Below are 18,578 nucleotides of genomic sequence, written 5' to 3' on the forward strand. Positions count from 1 at the left end.
GGCACACTAGGGACTTAGTGTGGACTTAGCATATGGTAGCAAGCCCCCATATGTGTGTAAGAGAAAAGTTAAAGGACATGTGAGAAAGTAGGGATGGCTGTAGATTTGCATTTGAGGCACGTACCTATGAGAAGGTCTGTGAGTGGGAGAAAGCATTTGTGTGTAGATAAAAGAGAAAGGCAATGTGTGAATATGTATGAAGGACAAAGAAGGGGAGAAGGCCAACTAGGAAGGGCACCCACCAATAACAGACATCCTCTTGCACACATTGTTGAAGTCCAAAATAGTCAGCAGTTGGTAGACTCTGGTTTTCCCCATTTCAACCACTGTGACTCTCTCAGACGTGCAGGAATGGAACACAAAGCCAAAGTTCCTGGCAGCAGTGACCAGGGCACCTTCATCTGGTGACTGAGCCTGGTACACCAGCATGCCTGACAGGAGAGAAGAGGGCAACCAGAGCACACAGAGATGAGTAGCTGAAGTTCACCCAGAAGTGACCCTGTCTTCTAAGTGGTTTACATAAAGGAGCCCAGAAAGGAGCATGTTTCTTTAAAACTACCTCACAAGTGTGGCTCTAAAAGGCCAGATTGCACAGAACATAGCAGTCTCTTTTCCCTTCCTTTTCTTTCTTTTTTCTGAGATAGGGTCTCACTCTGTCACCCAGGCCATGTGATTGCGGATCACTGCAGACTCAACCTCCCAGGCTCAAGCAATCCTCCCACCTCGTTCTCCCAAGCAGCTGTGACCATAGGTGTGCACCACACCTGGATTTTTTTTTTTTTTTAAGATGGGGTCTCCCTACGTTGCCCAGGCTGGTATCAAACTTTCTGGGCTCAAGTGATCCTCCTGTCTCAGCATCTCAAAGTGCTGAAATTATGGGCATATGTCACCACACCTCGCCTTCATTTCCATCATTTTCAACTTACTTTACAGACTTAAGTTGGCATTACAGAGGTATATGGTGCATACAGTGTGTACAAACTGAACAGGCAGTTATTCTTTGACTTTAGTGAGTAAAGATGGCTCAGGACACTTGTTTAAAATGCTGGTTCCTGGGCCTTGCCCAAACTTGACTGAATCCATAATCACAAAATCTGGGATGAGGGCCTAAGAAAATGAATTTTTAATGAATCTCCTGGGTGATTCTCATGCAGGTCATCCTGCATAAAACTGACCACACTTTTAAAAACACTGCTATGAGAAAATAAGATTGATGATTTAGTAAACAATTAAAAAATACATATATATAAATAAATGAGTGTTGTCACCTTTAAAAGTCACCCTGGGAAGCTAAATGACTCACCTTATTGAATCAGTCTTTCAATTTGATATTACTCGAGATATTTCTGGAACTTCTCTGTTAGAATATTATCACAACTTGAGGTATATTTTAGACTATTTCTCTTCTGAAGGTTGATTTGATTTTTAAAACAGTTATGCATCATTAGAGTCTTATGCTTGTGAATAAGGTAGGTGGGGAATATAATTTTAGGTCAGATATAAGATACATCTACTGAACAATTGAGATTATTTTCTTGTGTGTTTCCTACTCTGTCTCTCAAGGCAGTAAACAAGGCCAAGGCCAAGGCCAAATATGCTTCAAATAATAGCAGCTTGTTGGAAAAGCAGGAGACCAGAGAAGCATGTGGTAGGACATGAGATTGGGTTTTTATCTCTGCTCTTCTTAGCTATAGGATTTTAGGCAAGTAAGTTAAGCTCCCTTAGCATCAGTTTCATCTTTCTTGTTCTGCCAACCTCAGAGGGTTGATGTGAAGACTGTAGGCGATAACACAAATGAAAGCAATTTGTAAAACTGTAAAGTGATATACAACTATAAGGTGTCACTACTGGTAGTATTAAGAGTACATTGATTTTAAAGGATGTGATTCATCTGATTGTCTAATTTTTTTTTTTTTTTGCGATGGAATCTCACTGCCACCCAGGCTGGAGTGCAGTGGCACGAACTCGGCTCAGCTAATTTTTGTATTTTTCATAGAGACAGTGTTTCACCATATTGGCCAGGCTGGTCTTGAACTCCTGGCCTTGTGATCTGCCCACCTTGGCCACCCAAAGTGCTGGGATTACAGGCATGAGCCACTGTGCCTGGCCTGGTTGTCCAAATTCTTATTTGTTAAGGAAAAAAATCTTCATAATTAATTAATTTTTTGAGACAGTGTTTTGCTCTGTCGCCCAGGCTGGAGTGCAGTGGCATGATCTTGGCTCACTGCAACCTCCACCTCCCAGGCTCAAGTGAGTTGGAGATCCTGAAGACATAAAGGTAGCAATGAAAGCAGGCAGTTGTACATACAGTTTTGAAGGACAGGAAAGAGATATGAGCTAGTTTATGATCTCCTCTTTCAGATAAGTAATATTTGAGAACACTGAACCTGGCTGGGAGCTGCAGAACAGCATAATCTAAGTGGTATAGCTATAACAGTTTTTATAGGATGTCTTTAGCTTTGGCCATGGATGGGAGGGAGTTATCCAAGTTTCCTTGGATTTATGAATTTGGAGGTTATCAGTACATAGGTAGTAGTTAAAGCCATGTAAATATATAAGATTACATAAGGAGACTATAGAGATGGAGAAGAGGTTAAATAATAGAGCCCTAAGGGAATATCAGCACCCAATGCAATGAGATGAGAAAAAGCAATCAGACAAGAAGGAAAAACAAGAAGAAAGCTGTTATTTAACAGAAGTCAAGGGACAAAAGAGCTTTAAGAAAAGTGGGAGTTTAAGAGTGTTAAAATCCACAGAGAAGTTGGGTCAGGATTTAATAACAAGGTAGTCATTCATGACATTGGCTAGGATAGTTTCAGTGGGTATGATAGGACAGAGTCTGAATACATAGAGCAGGCTGAAGAATGAATGAAAGGTGAGGAATTAGTGACTGCTATAATTGCCTGTTTACTTCTCTGACTCCTCCTCTAAGCTGCCAGCTCTGAAGGTAGGAATCAAACCTGTTTTGTTTTCCCCGAGCCTTTTTGTACTTACTCAGGGTCTAACATATGGTAGACACTCAATCAATATTTTAGACTGACTGATGGAGACAGATAATGGCTAGAGGGGAATGTAAGAACAAGGTAAGGTTCTAAGTATTTTTAAAAATATGAATAAAAATAAAATATTAAAAATGTATTGTTAGTGGTTACTTCTGGTTAACAAACTGTGGCTTTTAAAAGCCCATTTATTTTATTTAAAATTAATACTTTATTTTTTGAGACAGAGTCTCACTGTGTTGCTCAGGCTGGAGTGCAGTGGTGCACTCTCAGCTCACTGCAGCTTCAGCCTCCTGGGTTCAGGTGACTCTCGTGCCTCAGCCGCCCAAGTAGCATGGCTACCACACCCAGCTAAGTTTTGTATTTTTAGTAGAGACAGGAGTTTGCCATGTTGGCCAGGCTGGTCTCGAACTCCTGGCCTCAAGTGATCTGCCCATCTTGGCCTCCCAAAGTGCTAGGATTACAGGTGTGAACCACTATGCCTGGCCTAATACTCCTTTTTTTAAGAACAGTTTTAGGTTTACAAAAAAACTGAGCAAAGAACAGAGAGTTCCTGTGTAACCCTTCTCTCACCTCCACCCTACAGTTTTCCCTATCAACATCTTGCATTATTGTGGTACATTTGTTACAACTGATGAACCAATATTGCTACATTATTATTAACTAACCCATAGTTTATATCTTCTTTGATTCTGTGTTGTTGATTCATGGGTTTTGACAAGCACGTAATATCATGAATCCACCATGGCAATATCATACAGAATTGTTTCACTGCCCCAAACATCTCCCATGCTCCACTGCTTTATCCCTCTTCCCACTCTCTCCAAACCCCTGGCAACCACTGATCTTTTTGTTTTTACTGTCTTTATAGTTTTGCTTTTTCCAAAATGTCATATATTTGGAATCACACAGTATGTAACCTTTTCAAATGGGTTTCTTTCACTTAGCAATATGAACTTAAAGTTCCTCTGTGGTATGTGTGTGGCTTGATAGCACACTTCTTTTTATTGCTGAATAATATTCCATTGTATGGATGTACTAATGTAAAGAGCTGAGCTGAGGCCAGGCATGGTGACTCACATCTGTAATCCCAGAACTTTGGGAGGCTGAGGTGGGCAGATCACTTGAGGCCAGGAGTTTGAGACCAGCCTGGCCAACATGGCGAAACCCCTTCTCTACTAAAAATACAAAGATTAGCTGGGTGTGGTGGCCACGCCTGTAATCCCAGCTACTTAAGAGGCTGAGGCATGATAATCATCAGAACTTGGGAGATGGAGGCTGTAGTGAGCTGAGATGGTTCCACTGCACTTCAGCCTGGGCGACAGAGTGAGACTCTGGGGGGAACAAAAAAAAAACAAGCTGAGGGGAAAGAATCATAAATCATATATATAAGGGGATATTCAGATATTAAGAAAGAGAGATTGACTGAGGTTCCTGAAGAAGTAGGAAGGAAGGAATGGAATCCAGAATATATAGGTTAGTACTGAAAGAAAAGATTATACCTTTTTTGAGACTGAAGGAAAGGGGGTAAAGGCAAGTTGAGATATATGCACAGAGAAGGATAGTTAGCTGATAGTTTGGATTTTTCTCAGTAAAATAGAAGGCAATATCATCTGCTACATACTGTGGAGCCAGGGGAGTGTGGTAGAAGGCCTGAGAATGGTGATATCAGCTTTTAGAAAAGCTGATATGGAGAATATAATATGAAGCCAATTGCAAAACGGTGAAAAATTTGCCAAAGCAGCACTGGGGGCCCAGAGGACAGTTGAGTCTCTGAATCTGTAATAGTTTTGTGATCTCCAAAACAGTGCTCAACACTCTCAGATTAGAAACAGAGCAGGGTCGATGGTTTGGTTAATTCAAGGTTGAGATTTGTTCAGTAATTAAAGAGAAGGAAAGGAGAACTAGTAAAGTATTAAGGACACTTATGATCCCAGGGTACATACAGGCAAGCTAGGAAAGAAAGTAAAGTCATAAGGAATTGACAGACTGGAGAAAAATAAAAGCCAAGGGTTCATAAATCTCCATGAGATAAAAAAGCAGGAATATTTTTTAAAAAAACCTCAACTACTAAGCCATGTGCTGAGAATATGGAGGAATAAGGCTTGTGATCAAAGATTTTGAAAAGAAAGTTTACAATATATCTTTTTTTTTTAGTCTAAGAGGTCATCTGAACATCTGAAGTATTCTTTCAGATACCTGAAAGAGTCTATAGTGATAGGTCATCCATAAAGATGACAATACCACTCAGTGATTTGGAGGGGAGGGAGAAGTTTCAAAGTCCTCAATGAATGGGGTATAGAAGCCAGAAGATTCCTAGATGTCAACAAGAAGAGTTAAAGATAAGTATAGCCAGAAGTCATAAGCATCACAGGAAGAAAGATTGTATAGGGGAGAAAAACTAATGGTTTAAACATGGCACAGGATAATAAGGGCAACACCTTTGAGCTTATTGTATTCAGAGTTTATACATGCAGAGTATGAGAGAGATTGGGAAAAAAAAGGATGTTTCCAGGGAAAGTCATGTTTCAATTAAAGCAGGGAGCATTTTAATGAAGGGATTGAGGCTATAGGTAAGTTTGTTTACAAGAGAACAAAGATTCCAGTGATTTAGTGAAAAATGTGCTATGGTCAATCAGTAGTAGACAGAAGAGGGAGAGGAAAGAAACCCCAGGAGGAATTTTCTCCCTAGAAGCTATAACTTTGCCAATAATACCAAGGTCATTAGCAGAGCTGTTGGAAGATGATTTAAGGCAAATCACTGAATTTCCTTCCCCTTCCCAACCTCTTTCGATGGATAGGGGTAAGGCAATAGTTGAGAACTGGAGTCAGATGTTTGTTACATTAAGTCAAGTGGCTGAGAGTTTGGAATTGGGTCTAGCAAGACAGGGATAAGGTGAGGAGTACCCTGAAGGCCACAGAGGAACCTCTGTGAAGGGATACTTAAAAACAAACCCATAAACGAAAGCTGTGTCCAATACTAGAGAAAATAGCAAAAATTAACTAGCTAGAGGTAAGAAGAATGAATAGGAAGATATTTTTATAATTGTATGAAGACTGTTGAATATGTCACAAATCCTTAAGTTATAAAGGAAAATGATCGATCAATCATGATCAATCATGATCTGATCGATCATGATTGATCTGATTTGATTGCATGAATTAAAAACTTCTACACAAAATAATATTTAAAAAATTAAAAACCAAAAGACAAAATGGGAAAAATAATTTTAACATATGCACCAGACAAAGGAAGAGCTGGTATTTTTACTGTATAAAGAACATTTAGAAATAAGAAAAAAAGGCCAAAGAATATGAATAGATAGTTCTCAAAGTAAGTATAAATGGGCAATAAAGACATGGTAAGAGGAAGAAAAATAAGTACATAAAAATGACTCAAAAAGGTAAATTAAATAATGAGATACTATTTTTCATCAATTAAATTTCAACAGATTAAAAATTGTTAATATCAGTTCTGACAAGCATATGGGGGGAAGAAACTGTCATATATTTTTGGTGGGATTATAAAGTTATGAAATCTATCTGGAGGGCAATATGGTAATATTTAATGTGTTAAAATGTGGCTACCTTTTGACCAATGAATTTTACTTCTAGGACTTTATTCTAAAGAAATAATTATCAGAAAAGTAGACAAATGTATGTGCCATAATAATCACCAAAATGTCATTTGTAATAGCAAAAGAAAATTAAATAAAAATAAGGAATTAAATAAATTAAGGTACACTGATGCAATTGAATAGTAGACACCCATTCAAAATGATGATGTACGCCAGGCATGGCAGCTCACCCCTGTAATCCCAACACTTTGGGAGGCTGAGGCAGGTGAATCACAAGGTCAGGAGTTTGAGACCAGCCTGGCCAACATGGTGAAACTCTGTCTCTACTAAAAATACAAAAAATTAGCTGGGCATAGTGGTGGATGCCTGTAATGGTGGGGAGGTGGTTAAGGCAGCAGAATCACTTGAACCTGGGAGGCAGAGGTTGCAGTGAGCCAAGATGGCACCACTGCACTCCAGCCCTGGCAACAAGAGAGAGACTCTGCCTCTAAATAAAATAAATAAATAAAAATAAAGTAAAATGATGATGTAGACCTAGACCTACCGGCATGGAAAAATGATTACAATATAGTGTCAAGTGAACAAAAGGAAACTAGAAATAGCATTCATATTATGATTTTACATTTCTATGTGAAGAATTTTTTTTTACAATGAGCATGGATTATTTTTTAAAGAGAAAAAAACCAATAAAGCTATTTTCATTTAAAAAGAACAAATGAAGATCTTCAGAATAAAACAATGGTCATTTATATAATACTTTCTGACATATGGGGCCAGTAAAAGCTTTAATATTTTAGTGGCTGAGGGAGTCTCAATTTGTGTTAAAGATGCTTCTCTGAAGCACAGCCTCACTCAGCCTCCACATGCATTTCCCTTGGAGCTGTAATCACTCACCTCAGAGACTGTCACCCTCTGTCCATCCTTGTCATAAGTATCACCTGTTGGTAAGTGAAGACAGTGGAGACTTGGCAAGGGTTTTAAAGAAGCGTTTGAATTTCTTTAAATTGTGGTATATATAACAATTTATATATATATAATTTATATCATAAAACTTACCATTTTAGCTATTTTAAATGTAAAATGCAATGACATTAGTTATATTCACAATGTCGTGCAACAATCACCACTATATATTTCCAACATTTTTTCAGCACCCAAAACAGAAATTTCCCATTTCTCCCCATCACCAGACCCTAGTAACCTCTAATCTACTTTCTGCCTCTATGAATTTGCCTATTCTAGATGGTTGACATAAGTAGAATCATAACATTTCTGTCTTTTGTGTTTGGCTTACTTCATTTAGCATAACGCTTTCAAAGTTTCTTCATGTTGTAGCATGTATCAAATTTCATTACTTTTTATGGATGATTAACATTCCATTGTATGTATATGCTGTACCACATTTTCTTTATCCATTCATCCATGGATGGACATGTGGGTTATTTCTCCCTTTGGACTTTTGTAAATAATGTCGCAATGAACGTTGGTATACATGTATCCAAGTTCTTGTTTTCAAGTTTTGGGGGTATATACCTAGGAATCAAACTGCTAGGCCATATGGTAATTTAAAGGAGGGGCCTTAAAAGCTTGTTTCTTCTGATTCCTTCATCTTAGACTTGCAGTCAAGCTTTCCCCAATCCCATCGGGCCACTTAGCTCCTAGTGCCCAGTAAGCTCTTTTCTCTAAGCCAGTGGTAAGAAGAGGTTTGCTTGGGTCTCAACTCTTCTCTCCTAGGTGAAAATAAGATGAAGCTAGAAGTTAGTCACTGGATCTGTGAGAGACTTCACACCTCAGGAAGCCCTCCAATCATGAGTTACCCAGAAGAGATGTGGACATAGTTTTAGAGTGTTTGGGATTCTTGGCCAGTGGATGACAGACAGAATCGAGGTAGAAGATCTATCTGATGCCAAGCATGGAAACACTCATGGTCCTTTTCAACCTTACCCAGTGTATGGTCAGGTCTTAAAATGAGCCAGAGAATTAAGAAGCTCATCCAAATCAACTCATCCAAAAATAAGCCTTCGGAGTGTATGTAAGTGAAAATTTGTTTGGCAGGGTTACCAAACAAGTAATAGGAAATACAGAAAATAATAGGAAATATTAGAGTATTCCAGCTTTTTTTTTTTAGACACTCTTGTCACCCAGGCGAGTGCAGTGGGCAATCTCGGCTCACTGCAACCTCTGCCTCCCAGGTTCAAGTGATTCTCAGCCTCCCAAGTAGCTAGGATTACAGGCATGCGCCACCACGCCTGACTGATTTTTTGTATTTTTAGTTGAGATGGGGTTTTTCACCATGTTGGCCAGGCTTGTCTCGAACTCCTGTCCTCAGGTGATTTGCCTGCCTCAGCCTCCCAAAGTACTGAAATTATAGGCGTGAGCCAATGTACCCAGCCTAGCATTTTTTTAATTCAAAAATTTTAATTATTTATTGAGGTGTAATTTACTTAACATATAATTATCTATTTTAATGTGTACAATTTAGAGGCATTTAGTGCATTTATAATGTGCAACTACCACCTCTCTCAAGTTTCAAAACTTTTTCATCACCCCAGAAAGATTATCTCATGTGTTCTAGCTTTTTAGATGCGATTACCTTCCTCTGCTAGCTAGGACACTGGGTATGAATGTTCACACACATGAGGACTTAACTCTATCACAAAAACAAGCTTATGCTTAAGGCATAAGATAAATAAGGGATTGGGCCTGGGAGACAGTGATCAAACTCTGACTACCCTTTAATGGTTTCTCTCAATCGTATTTATTGCTCTAAAGGGGAATCAGGAAATTAGCAGCTTCAGTAATACACTACTCCATTTGATTTATTTTTAATTAATAAATAATAATTGTATATATTTATGGATACAGCGTGATGTTTTCATACATATATACACTGTGGAATGATTATATCAAGCTAACTAACATCACCTCACATACTTTTTTTGTAGTGAGAACATTTAAAACTCTTAGCAATTTTGAAATATGCAATACATTATTATTAACTAGGATCAACATGCTGTGCAATGGATCTTGAAGACACTCCTCCTGCCTAACTGAAACTTTGTACCCTTTGACCAACATGCATTTGATTTAATACAGGAGTGAACTGAGTATATAGACATTGGGAACTCCTTGAGGACAGGGACTAAGTCTGTTACATCTTGGTATTCTCAATGCCCAACATAATAGATTGTACCTGTAAGACACTAAATAAATACTTTTTGGTTAGAACTGTTTGGGCTAGGAGGTCTTTGCTTAGAGAATACAGACAGTTGTGAGACTAGGAAGTAAATGTGAATTCCAGAGGCTTATAGAGTTAGATCTAGATTAGTCTTGAAAACAATCTGCAAAGTAAAATTTCCCCAGGGCTTGTGGAAAGCAGGAAGACATGCATACCATAGAGCTTCCCATTAATAGAACATTTGTTGAAAATCATAATGTTCTGAGTCAGGGTCCCTGTTTAGTCAGAGAATATATATTTGACTTGGCCGAGCTCCTCATTAAGGGTGGTAGTATGAGCCTGTGCTGGTGTATTCCTTGGTGCATAAAACATCTTCTGATCCCAGTTGGTATAGAAACTGTTGCCCAATCTTATTATTTCAACACTAAGGAGAAAGCAGGAAAAGAACAGTTCTGCATCAGAACAGGACAAGCAAATATATCATCCTGGTTTCCTTCTTAGCAGGGTAGATTAGGGCTAGCATCTGAAAATCAGTGTCTTCCTTGGGATTCTACCCTTCTGAAGGACCCTTCCCACCAGCCAACCCATGGTAAGGCTGACTTTGGCCATGATCACTTAAGGCTTTACCACCTGGAGCCAGATACACTTGATTAATGTTTTAAAGTCATACCTTTCTTTTTTTTTTTTTTTTCCCCCAAAATGTATCTAGGAAAAGTTACAATTTTGGAATTTCTGCAGTAATTCAAGGTGTGATAGAGTAACAGTTAACTTAAAAAAAGCTTTGTGGCCCAATTGGAGGATTATTGCTCCTGTCACATGGGAAGACAGAAACTTGACACACTCAGAATTTGTTTCAGAAGAAGGAAAGAAGCTATGGAAATCAGGAAGAGTTTATGAGCTGACCCTCTGATAAATTTCCAGGCATGTGCCTCCTCCCCACAAGAACCTCTTCTCATTTCATGAGTTTTCCCTATTGCCTTCGTCATGTTTCTCTTCTGCTCCAAATAGCATGCATTATAGATTCTTTTTTTTTTTTTTTTTTTTTTTTTTTGAGACGGAGTTTCGCTCTTGATACCCAGGCTGGAGCGCAATGGCGCGATCTCGGCTCACCGCAATCTCCGCCTCCTGGGTTCAGGCAATTCTCCTGCCTCAGCCTCCTGAGTAGCTGGGATTACAGACACGCGCCACCGTGCCCAGCTAATTTTTTTTGTATTAGTAGAGACGGGGTTTCACCATGTTGACCAGGATGGTCTCGATCTCTTGACCTCGTGATCCACCCGCCTCGGCCTCCCAAAGTGCTGGGATTACAGGCATTATAGATTCTTTATGGTTAACAAGCATGTTCATTTTAAAACAGTAAAGACTTTTAAGGGGTCTCCTTCTTATCATTATTCAAACTTAATGTGTGTTAGTCTGCTTTATTAGTAATCCCTGTCTGAGACAGCTGCACTGAGAGATGTGGATTTTTTCCTTTGAAGTGAGGTAGGAGGTGCTCAGGTCCTCATCATTGACTCATTACTGATAATCTCTATGCCTGGAGTTGGGACTCCTCCCATCCTTTACCATATCAGCCGTCATAGCAATCTCTCTAAACCTAAACCTCTTTTTTTTTTTTTTTAATCTCCCTTTTTTTTCAACATATGCAGGTATTTACATGGGTATATTGTGTGTTGCTGGGGTTCGGTGTACAAATGAGTTATTCACCCAGGTAGTGAGCATAGTACCCTAGAGGGAGTTTTTAATCCTCACCCTCCTCCTGCCCTCCCTGCTCAAGCAGGCCCCAGTGTTTACTGTTCCCCTCTTTGTGTCCATGTGTACTCCATGTTTAGCTCTCACTTATAAGTCATAAACACAAACTTCAAATCACATTATTTTTTTCCTTAGAAAGATCTTTGCTGGCTTTTTACTGCTTTTAGGATAAAATCCAAACTCTTTGGCATGGAATTTAAGGCTTTTCAGATCTGACCCTAAATGACCATCCAATACCTCAGTCTAGCTATTCATTGTTCTGTGAACAGACGAAACTTTTAAAAACTGCCAAACCTTTGTACATGCTGAACTTTCTTCTTGCAGAATTCTTTTCCTAATATTTTGTTTGCTGAGTCCTACTCTTTTTTCAAATATCAGTTTTGTTATTACCTTTTCTGTAGACATTCCTAAACTTATCCAGGTAGAACAAATCCATTCCTTAGCAAGGTTCCTGTATTATTTCTATTACATCATTCTTCATATTATACAATAGTCCCTTATTTACGTATCTGTTTCCATAGCCACACTGCAAGCTTTTCTAGAGAAAGGGGTGTCTTATTATTCATGTTTCCCTCCGTACAACATAGAAGGGTGCTTGGAACATAGTATATACTCAGTAAATATTACTAAATAAGGTAATCTAGTTATGCAGTTTTCTTGCCAAAAAGCCCTGGTACAAGGTTTAGAAAGCCTGGAAAGGAAGAAACTAAAATGTCTTTGGGCATGTGTATGTGTAAGTATAAGGAAATGCAGAACCTAGAAAAGGATGATCAGAGTAGGGTAAATACTTTTTTCAACTATTTCAAATTTTCATCCAAGGTGCTTATGAAAAAGAGGAGTAAAAACCCTTCCTCTTCTCTTCTACAACTTTTAGGAACTGAACTTAGGTCACAATTACACATGTCTACCATCTGTCACACTGTTTCTGTGGGAAAATGGATTCTGAATTCTGATGAACTGACTTACAAGTGAATGTCTGGACCTATCTCATTGGTAAACTATGGGCTACCTGGCCTAAGTTCCTGGGGAAACTAGGCTTTACATCACCAAATTTGTGTGTATGTTTTCTAGTTATTTCATGTGTTTGTATGACCTATTTAGTCACTTACATTTTAAGTTATTTGAGGGCAGGGATAATTTTCTTTTTGTATAAGCCACATAGTGTCTTCCTAGCACAGTATTCTAGACATGGAAGGCATCCATGCAATCTCTAGATATATCTCAGAACATTTTGTACACCAGGTACTGTGAGAGTGAGGGGTTAAAGAGCACAAGTATATGCTTTTTAAAAGTTCACACTTTGGTTGAGGCATTAAGTAGACAGTATGAAGTCAGTTCCCCACCCCCACACCCCAAGGGGATCAAAGAAGCCTACCTGACATAGAGGGAAATGGGTACCATGGTATTGAGAATAATGAAGTAGGACCAGAATATGAGGATGGCAGAGACAGCTGATGAAGAGACATATTTTTCCCATGGCAGAAAAATCTGGAAGTGGTAGCCTTTCTTGTTCTCCCAAATGCCATGCCCAACCGCTAGGATAAAACATACGATGCCTAAAACCAGGAAAATCTATAAATGAAAAAAAAAAAAGAATTAAATGAACATTTCATCCAAGGTATGTGCTGCTTCAGTTCTGCCCTCTAGAGCCTTATCTCTCAACAAAGTATCCCTCTCCTGGGAGGGAAGGGAGGCGCTATGGTTCACAGGCTCTAGGCAGCAGTACATAGGACAGAAAAGAAAGCCCAGCGGGAGCTCTCCTGGTGGTTTTGAAGAGAGATAATAGTAATAAAACATAAGACTAATTAAGTGCTAAGTACTATGGTAAGTATTTGCATATATTACTTAATATTTACAATAATCCTCTTTTAATAATAGATGAGGAACTTAAGAGCGAGAAAGCATGTCTAAAGTCACTTAGCTACTGAGTAGAAGAAACAATATTTTAACCACTTCCAGAACCCAAGCACTTAATCATTCCATTATTGAAGCTGCTTTAACAAAAGTCTAAAATGTGTGAGGCTTAGCAGTTAGGGGGTGGGTGATAAGGAAACTGATATAAAAGGCTGAAAATATGGCAATCATGTTAACATTAAAGAATTTGGTAAAACTGAAGGGTAGACCACATGCCTACTGAACCTGCAGCTCTAAGAGAAGTGGTTAGAAAGAATCAAAATATCATTGTATATTGGCTCCCTTTGACAGGTATTAAAAGAAAGAGTTGGCTGGATATAGTGGATTATGCCTGTCATCCCAGGATTTTGGAAATACCAGACAGGAGGAGTGCTTGAGGCCAGGAATTTGAGACCAGCCTGGGCAACATAATGTGACCCCATCTGTACTAAATTTGTTTTTAAAAAAGTTATACTAGGGAAAGAATTAGCCAATTTGTAGGCAGAAATGAGAAGGTACTGAAATTTGGGGCATCAAAGAACTACTACTTCTAGATACCAAACAGGAAGAAATAACATTGAGACTTAAGCAAAAAAGGCCCAATAATTATTTTCAACTGAATAAAGTGACTCAGCCTTCAGGCAAAATTCAGTTTAAAGGTGACACCTTCTTATCCATGACTATTATTCCACATAGCCTCAACTTTCTTGCCATTAAGTTGAGAGAGAAGGGCATGGAGGGGCAAGGAAGCAAAGAAATAGGACAAACTTGAAAACTCTGTCTAGGAAAGAATTTTTGGGGGGTTTCTGACACGTGAAACTAATTGGAAGCAAACAGATGAGAAGGCTTATGGGTTTTGGAGAAATGGTATTACTAAGTAACCATGAGCCTGGTCTAAAAAAGCCTGTGACTGGAAATCCTTAAAACCACACTGGGCAAGAAGCAGTTTATAAAACCTGCAGTCCCTAAGAAGAGCATACTTCCCAGTATCCACTTCAGTGTTGGTCAACAAGGATAAAGAATGAGGGAAAACTTCTCAGGAGTGGAGCCAGAAATCACTGAGAGCAATGAATAAAGGAGATTCTCTCACATCTCCAGACCAAGAGGAACCTCATGTAGATCTGACAGAGAGAACTGTGCATCAGTCAGAGATCTTGAACTCGAGTTGGATGCAGTGACTGGGTAGGATCTGGGGGAGATGATGAGGGTGTTCCATATGTGAGAGGAAAAGTGAAATGGATATGATGATCAGAAGGGTAGATTGTGGCAGACATAATGATATGCATTCATTAAATTCTATGTTCTTTTCCTTCTGAGCACATATCTGGAGCACATTTTCCAAGCTCTCTTGCAGTTATATGTGTCATGTAACTCTGTTCTAGCCAATGCATTATTGGTAGAAGTGATTATATTACTTACATGCTTGGCCCTAAAAAAATATTATGTGTGGCCAGGCATGTGACTCACACCTGTAATTCCAGCACTTTGGGAGGTCAAGGTGGTGGATCATGAAGTCAAGAGATTGAGACCATCTTGACCAACATGGTGAATCCCCATCTCTACTAAAAATACAAAAATTAGCTTGACGTGGTAGTGCGTGCCTGTAGTCCCAGCTACTCAGGAGGCTGAAGCAGGAGAATCCCTTGAGCCCAGGAGGTGGAGGTTGAAGTGAGCCAAGATGGCACCACTGCACTCCAGCCTGGTGACAGAGCAAGACTCCATCTCAAAAAAAAAAAAACGTGTGAGTCTTCCTATTCTCTCTCCTTCCCCATTTGCTGGTTAGAGGCAGGGAATCCAGTAGACAATCCTGAAATCCAAGAGTTTGGTGGGGCCATTAGCTAGAAAGAGTTTTCTTGAGCAAGCTGCCCCTCCTCACAACAACCTTCATTGTATTGTCACATGTGCAAGATGCTGTCACTGAGATTTTTGAGGCTGTTTTTTATTTTGGTTATCTTACTTTGACTAATACAACTATATTACTCATAGTTCCAGATTAATCTGATGACCTCTATTTTTGATTATTTAACATTTAATTATTAACACACATAAAGACATATGCAGAAATCACAGATATATGTTGATGACTTTTCCCAAAGTAATCACATTAATAGAACAAATACCCAGAACAAATAAATAGAACATTTTCAGCACCCAGAAACCATCCTATGTCCCCTTTCAGTCACTATCCCCCTAAAATTGCACATATTTAAAGTATACAACTACATATTAGACAAATATACGCACATGCACACACACACACACACACACACACCTGTGAAACCATCACCGTACTCAAGATAATGAAATATTTGTTATTCCCAGGTATCCTGTGCCCCTTCGTAATTCCTCCTTCCCACTTCTCCCTTCCCCTGGTCCTCAGACAACCACTAATCTGCTTTCTGTCACTTTAGAATATTTAAATTTTTTAGATTTTATACAAATGGAATCATATAGTATGTACCCTTTTTTTTCTGGCTTCTTCTACTCAGCCTAATGAATTTGGGATTCATCCATGTTTTTGCAACTATAAATCATTCATTTCTTTTTAATGCTGAGTAGTGTTCTATTGTACTGATATTGCACAATTTGTGTACTAATGTTTCTTTTATTCAACATTTGGGTTGTTCCCAGTTTTTGGCTATTGCAAACAAGGCTGTATGGGACATTTGTATATAAGTCTTTTCATGGACATAAGCTTTCATTTCCTTTGTACATATCTAGGAGTGGAATCACTGGATCCTATAGTAAATTTATCTTTCTTTTTAAGAAACTGCCAAATGTTTTCCAAAGTTGTGATGCCATTTTACATTCCTACCAGCACTATATGTCCACATACCTCTAGAGACAACATGATGTTACTGAAACACCTGGAAGTCTACCCAACAGTCTTCACATCTGTGACCTTAGTCACAAAGTATGGCTAGCTCAAGGCAACCCATCCCCATTGCTAGATAATAGGAGGTCTCATCTTTGTGCCACTGATGGGAAAGCCTTTGAAGATAAGACTAGAAAAGTAGGAGAAAAAGATCTAACTGTGACCATTCCCAGAAACTGAGATTTTAAATCACTTTTTATTATGGAAAATTGAAAACACCAATTAAAGTATATAAATAGGACAACAAACCCCCACACACCCATGTACCCACCCAGCTTCAACAACTGTCAATTCATAGCCAGTCTAATTTCATCTAAACCTCCTCTTCCCCTGCCTTTCCAGAACAAATCTCTCACATTATGCAATTTCATCTATAGTTTAATATATAGCTCTAAAAGGTAAAGATCTTATTTTAAAACATAATCAAAACCAGTATCACTTAAATAATAACAGTCAATGCTTAATATCATTCAATATCAAAAACTGATATTTGAGAGTTGAGTGAGGGGCCGAGAACAAAAGAACAAAGGAGAATTGGGATAAAATGGATAAAATCTGCTTTTATTCCTAGCCCAATCCAGATTCACACTGAGTAGCTCAGCTCTTTGTGATGAGGGTTTCTCTGGGACCATGCAATCTTTCCTTCTCAATCTTGTTCCCACTTCCTCATCTTTTTCTTCAATGAATCATGTGAAAACAAGGCTATTCTCCTGGTTCAGATCAAACCTCAAGGAGTTCTTTATCTGAGTTTGAGTTTACTGCTCAAACTAAGCCACCAGAAAGGAAGATCACTTCTTATCAGACCAACCTCCAGAAAGCAGGGCTTCCCCTGTAGCCTGAACCGTGAAGGTGTAGGGCACAGTGTTTTCTTTTTTCATTCCTAGAGCTTTTCCTGCCATCATGAGGCCTTCAAAGTCCTTGCAGATGTTCTACATTTCTTTTTATTGTCATAGGGTTTTTTTGGGCACTTAGTCTTTAAATTTAGTTTCACTTTACTTCCTTTCTATAAGGACAAAGAAACAAGAAATCATTTGTTTGTTTGGTTATTGCTACAGACCCTAGAGATTACCAGATTACTTAACACCAGAGCTAGTCAGACCAAAGAAGCACAGACAGCCTCCCATTTAGCAAAAAGTGGTTTTGATAAAGACTGAAATAAATAATTTTGTCATTCTTGACAAAACTGACCTAGAACCAAGGTTACTGGTCTCACAAAGGTGCTCCCTGGCCTCATAGGCAGCCTGTCAAAAGAAAGCACTCGACCCTTTGGCCCTTTGAATCTGTGCTTTACATTGTGCCTTACCCAGAAAGAGATCCTGGATCTCTGGCACCATTTCAATTTTACTCACTGTGCTCCTTTGTCTCACAAATACACTCCTAGTTGACACACCAGGATTTAGAAGGCATTGTCACTGGGAGTTCTGGTCACTGGGGAGGGAGAGGGGATCTAACCCCTAGTTCAGCCATGGGCTCATCAGGAAGCAGCTTTGCTAAACGTGTTTCCTGTGTCTGCCAGATTTCTTCTAAGAGACATTTCCAAAAAATGGTGGAAAATGAAGTGTTTAAATCTGGAAGGATTTCTGCTTTCGCTTACTTCAAGAAATTGAAGTGTTTTACATATGACTACATAAACAATGTCCTGGCATAAATACCACAGAAACAAAACTGCTGAACTGATACGAACCTAGCTAATTCAAGAATACTTCTTCATTTAATAATTCAATAGAGCTTTACTGAGCACTACTTTGTGCAAAGCACTTCCAAAAATATGAAGATGAATAGAATGTAATTTCTACTGTAGAGGCTCATAATTTGGTGGCTAAGACATTCATTCATTTTTTTTCACTCACTCAACAAACAGTAATGAAGCTCCCATTATACGTCAAGGATAGTTCTAGGGACTTAGGAACGCAGTGATGGAAAAAAGATAACGTCCTTATGGAGAGAGGTAGACAACAAACAAGAAATGAAAAAAATACCATTTAGTGATAAATGCTGTGAAGAAAATAAAACAGGTGAATAGAATAGAGTGTCTTAGTTGGGGAGTTAGAGATGTTTTCTCTGAAAAGGTGGCACTGAACGATGAAAAAGAAGCAAGCCATGCAAAGACTTGGGGGCAGACATTGCCAGCAAGGGTAAAGGTCCTAAGGTAGGAACAAGTTTGCTCTCTTACTTGACTTGTAGTTTTCCTGGATATAGATTTCTAGGTCAAAATATTTTTCACTAAGAACTTTGAAGGTACGATCCTACTGATTTCTAGACCCAATGGTGCTTTTGAGAAGTTCGATACCAATCTAATTCTCATT

General features: G+C 38.8%; 2 protein-coding genes across 2 annotated transcripts in view; both read right to left on the bottom strand.

The window, feature by feature from the left end:
- The window catches only part of RUSC2 (RUN and SH3 domain containing 2), a 117,129-nt gene extending 113,789 nt beyond the window's left edge, over positions 1–3,340 (bottom strand). The window contains exon 1 of the mRNA XM_064380296.1: positions 243–3,340. The gene's annotated coding sequence lies outside the window, so the exon portion shown is untranslated. The remainder of the gene's footprint in view (positions 1–242) is intronic.
- LOC105724510 (phospholipid-transporting ATPase FetA-like) overlaps positions 1–18,578 on the bottom strand; it is a 54,586-nt gene that overhangs the window by 16,161 nt on the left and 19,847 nt on the right. Inside the window, 3 exon segments of the mRNA XM_064376721.1 lie at positions 7,472–7,515; positions 9,971–10,179; positions 12,880–13,076. Of these exon segments, the coding sequence (XP_064232791.1) occupies positions 7,472–7,515; positions 9,971–10,179; positions 12,880–13,076 (450 nt within the window).

This window comes from Aotus nancymaae, unplaced genomic scaffold, assembly GCF_030222135.1.
Source record: "Aotus nancymaae isolate 86718 unplaced genomic scaffold, 86718_ANA_hifiasm-v0.15.2.pri h1tg000003l, whole genome shotgun sequence".
Taxonomy (NCBI): domain Eukaryota; kingdom Metazoa; phylum Chordata; class Mammalia; order Primates; family Aotidae; genus Aotus; species Aotus nancymaae.